At 37.9% G+C, this 4,178-nt stretch overlaps 1 protein-coding gene across 1 annotated transcript in view; it reads right to left on the bottom strand.

Annotated features, from left to right (window-relative positions):
* The window catches only part of LOC107657499 (uncharacterized), a 76,190-nt gene that overhangs the window by 69,978 nt on the left and 2,034 nt on the right, over positions 1-4,178 (bottom strand). The window contains exon 3 of the mRNA XM_016445603.1: positions 3,881-3,974. Within this exon, the coding sequence (XP_016301089.1) occupies positions 3,881-3,974 (94 nt within the window). The remainder of the gene's footprint in view (positions 1-3,880; positions 3,975-4,178) is intronic.

Genomic DNA, 4,178 nt, shown 5'->3' with positions numbered 1-4,178 from the left:
GAGGACCTCAGATGATGCCAACCCTGAAACAACATACAGAACTACCACATTTTGCTATAAGTTTGATTGCATCATATAATAATTGCTGTTAATAGTGTTCATCGTCTGTTTTATTACGTCTTAAATTGATTTTTCCGTACTGCTGGTTCGTCTGGTCAGAGGAGAACTGGCCCCCCGACTGAGCCTGGTTTCTCCCAAGGTTTTTTCTCCATTCTGTCACTGATGGAGTTTTGGTTCCTTGCCGCTGTCGCCTCTGGCTTGCTTAGTTGGGGACACTTCATTTCCAGCGATATTGTTGACTTGATTGCAAATGATTGCAAAGATACTATTTAAACTGAACTGAGCTGGATGATGACATCACTGAATTGAATGATGAACTGTCTTTAACTGAAAAATTAGTGTTTACTATTGTCATTTTGCATTATTGACACACTATTTTCCTAATTAATGCTGTTCAGTTGCTTTGACACAATCTGTATTGTTAAAAGCGCTATATAAATAAAGGTGACTTGACTTGACTTGACTTTCCCCCATACATTCACAATTACCCCCCACCACCAATTAACTCACCACACGCTTTAGGGCAGGGTTCCTCAAATCTTGCCCTAGAGGGCCAATGCACTGCAGAGTTTAGCTTCAACCATGATCAAACTAACCTACAGTACCTGTGATTTTCTAATGATCCTGAAGACATTGATTAGCATGTTCAGGTGTTGTTTTATTTTTGTGCTAAATATTTTTTTCTCATCCAATATTTTGAGGAGGCACTGCCTTAATTGCCTCCTTGGAGCAAACGCCCCTGATATATATCCGCTTGCTGTATTTCTCACAGTGAGTATCATGGCAGACACCCAAATCCACCATCATTTTATAAATAATGTTTCTGTGTCACGGAATGTAGTTTTAACAGTTTTTTAGGTGAGAATGTATTTGTTTAGACTTCAAAAATGCAGTTTGTTAATAAGGATAACGTCTATTTGAAAATTTGCTTCAACGTTTTCTGAGATGTGAGCTCCATGGAGTCAGCAGCCATTCAGTGCTCATGAACCCACCGAGAGCAGCCTTACCTCGGTCAGTTCTTCTGGAATTTGCCACTGGCTCTGATGTCTATAGTGGTTAAACATGAGATATAATTTGTTTTGGGCAAATCTAACTGGCAGTCTTTGGTCACATTAATCTATTATTTGTTCCAGAGCAAATAGTTTTGGCTGAGGGCAAAGTCTCATAACGTTATATCTTATATAACTTTAACGCTACATATCAGAGCGCTGCCTTTGTACTTTTGATTTAATTGCCTAGCAACTTTTATGATGGCTGTTGTTGTTGTTGTTTATTAAATATTATTATTCAATAAATAATATTTTATATAAATAATAGTAGTATTTAATAATAGCATTTATTATTGAGAAACGGTGTGTTTTGTGATGGTGATTTTGGTTACATTATTCCGTCATTAGATGGAGACAAGAGACTGTTTTTAAGAGTGTGTCCGCAGTAAATACTTTTATACTGAAAGAGACTAAAAAAGGGTTGTAAGGAAGTTATTTTTACTTTCAACAACATCTTGTAAGATGCAGCCAACAAATGCAGTGAGCAGCGCTGTCATCGGAAATCACCCTTAACAGATGAACAGGCAAACGACAAAGATATTGCTTTCCTCGGCAGACATTCAAACTAATGTTTTATTGTGAATATGAGATTGAGCTGAAGAATAAATGCTGTATCAGGTGCAGGGTAATCTCACTCGCTCAGTCCATCGCTCTCTCATAATACTCTACTCTACATTATACAGTGAGCTTTTAATACAGTAATACAATAAGCTTTTAATGAAGCAACTCAACGTTCCTTCGTTACTAGTTCTAAAGTGACATTTTCGAATTAGTAAGGGACACTTGAGCTCAGCTGTTAAACTGTCAAACTGAGAATTGAATCTGTGGCGGAAGGAAGTAGTTCTGCACAAAAGAAGGTTTTGAAGACACTCCGCTGTTGTCTTTTTTATTTACACACTTGTGTCATCGAACTGTTGTATAAACACAATATCACACTTGTAGCTGTACGATATGGCTGTATATCAGCACGCTGTGATTACCTGGCTGCAGCCTCGTGCCTACGGCTGTATCACAGCCGTGCTGAAATACAGCCAAATCTCACTGCTACTCTTATGATATTGCTCATATGCATCTCTCTCATATCAAAGTAAAACACGCCAACAAGAATTACTGCAGAAGTTTACCACCAACCCCCCAAAAAAATATGTTCTAAGAACATTTTGCTAACGTTCCTGTTAAGTTATAAAAGTTTCTGAATGTTCACTGAACTTAACGTTTAAAAGCATTTTTCTCGGTTATGTGAATGTTAGAGGAAACATTAAAGGTGCAGTAGGGCATTTTGGAAAATGCTAACTTTAGCCTGATAGCACTGAAAGTGTACGTCCCAGCCTCCCTGCAAATCGCCGTCCAAAGCCACGCCTCCTGAACGTGCACAGACCAGACGACCAGAGACAACATTACTACAATACATCATGTGTCATTCACCGGTGCGAAAACTTTATAGTACAGTTAGTAACAGTACTACAATACCAAGGAAGGAAGGAAGGTCAGGTAGTTGATGTTTGCCTGCCATGATTCTCGCTCTGTCTGCACAGCGTACGTGACCGCGCTGATGATGTATCCTGGCTGTACGAACAGGGTGCACAGAGGTAGGCAAATACATATTTTGACAGGCAGGTAGGAAAGCCTATCATAATGTTCGGACCAAAACATTTTGATTGGACGAACATTTCTTGGTCCTATGCTGTCAACAGAATATATAAATACATATAAATACATTTAGACCACTTAACTTAATGATTGCTATCGGGATGTGAAGAGACTTTCAACCAGCACCTATTGCACCTTTAAGGGTACATTCAATTTTATAATTGTGCAAACCTTATGGGAAAGTTACTTTTAAATGTTCTCTAAACCATCTGAAACTAGTAAGTATTAAGCTCTGAGGACGTTTCTTGTTAGTTGGCAAGCTTTAGCACTTGTTTTCTCACATTATCAAATGAGTTTTGAGTTTCTATGGACGGATATACAATTAGACAAACAGTGAGTCTGCCTACACAGAACGGTGCAAGGCATAAGAGAGCTACTTATAGTAAAGACCAGGCCTAACAACTCAATCCTCAAGAGAGAGATGTGAAACAACAGAAAACTCCCAAAGGACAGCCAGCTTAAGAAGAAAGATTGCTTAAAAATCACAGAATACGTCTTTTTACTAGTTAATCCCATATCATATTTAAAGAAAACTGGAGGCAAACAGATAATGTAAAACATTAAACAAAAATAACACAGTTTGGGAGATTAGCAACTGGCCTTCCATTATGTACTATAGAAAACACTAGTCTAGAACATTCCCAAGCACGACATGGTGTATAACTTCAAATGTTCTCAACCGATATATGACATCAGCCTGCTTAAGATCTGCACCTTGTTACACACGTTTAAATCCTTTTAAATAAATCCAGGAAAATTAAGTAAAATATGTTCAGCTGCATACAGAATCTCCATCAAATCATGAATCAAACCTTCAACAATGTTACTGTTCCTTGCAAACACGTTTCACTGTACGGAAGTTACAGCACATTAAGTGCAATGACAGTCCCAATGGGATAACCTGAAAATAAGTGTTTTGCTCATGAGCATAACCTTAATAAAGCAGGACTGTGAACGCCACAGCTTCTGACTCAGACCTTCTCAGGATAGAAGCCACAACCTTTATGTTTACACCAACTCTAACCTTCAGTCACTGTCATGCCACTGAGATCACAACAAACTTAGATACTTAGATGACTTCCTTTTGCAGTCTAAATATAGGATGGTAAAGTGGTACATACATGTGTCTTTGAGTTGTGGAGGAAACTGTGAACGGGTGATCGCCAAGATAATAAAGATCACAAGTGGCCAGACAAGGAGAGCCAGCGACCAGGCCTGAAAAAAATCAACAAACAGATGTGCTGTCAGATTTTCCTGTTGGTTATATTGTACATGGTTATTAATCTCAGTATAAATTTGAAGGATTACTAATAAAATGATGGTTACATATTGTATATAGTTCACTTTTTTAGATATTACTGTTTGTATGTATTTATGTAAAACCATCTGAACATATCATAAAATATGCACATATATATA

This window comes from Sinocyclocheilus anshuiensis, unplaced genomic scaffold (genome assembly GCF_001515605.1).
Source record: "Sinocyclocheilus anshuiensis isolate Anshui unplaced genomic scaffold, SAMN03320099.WGS_v1.1 scaffold179, whole genome shotgun sequence".
Taxonomy (NCBI): Eukaryota; Metazoa; Chordata; class Actinopteri; order Cypriniformes; family Cyprinidae; genus Sinocyclocheilus; species Sinocyclocheilus anshuiensis.
This window is presented reverse-complemented; position numbering and strand designations above follow the sequence as displayed.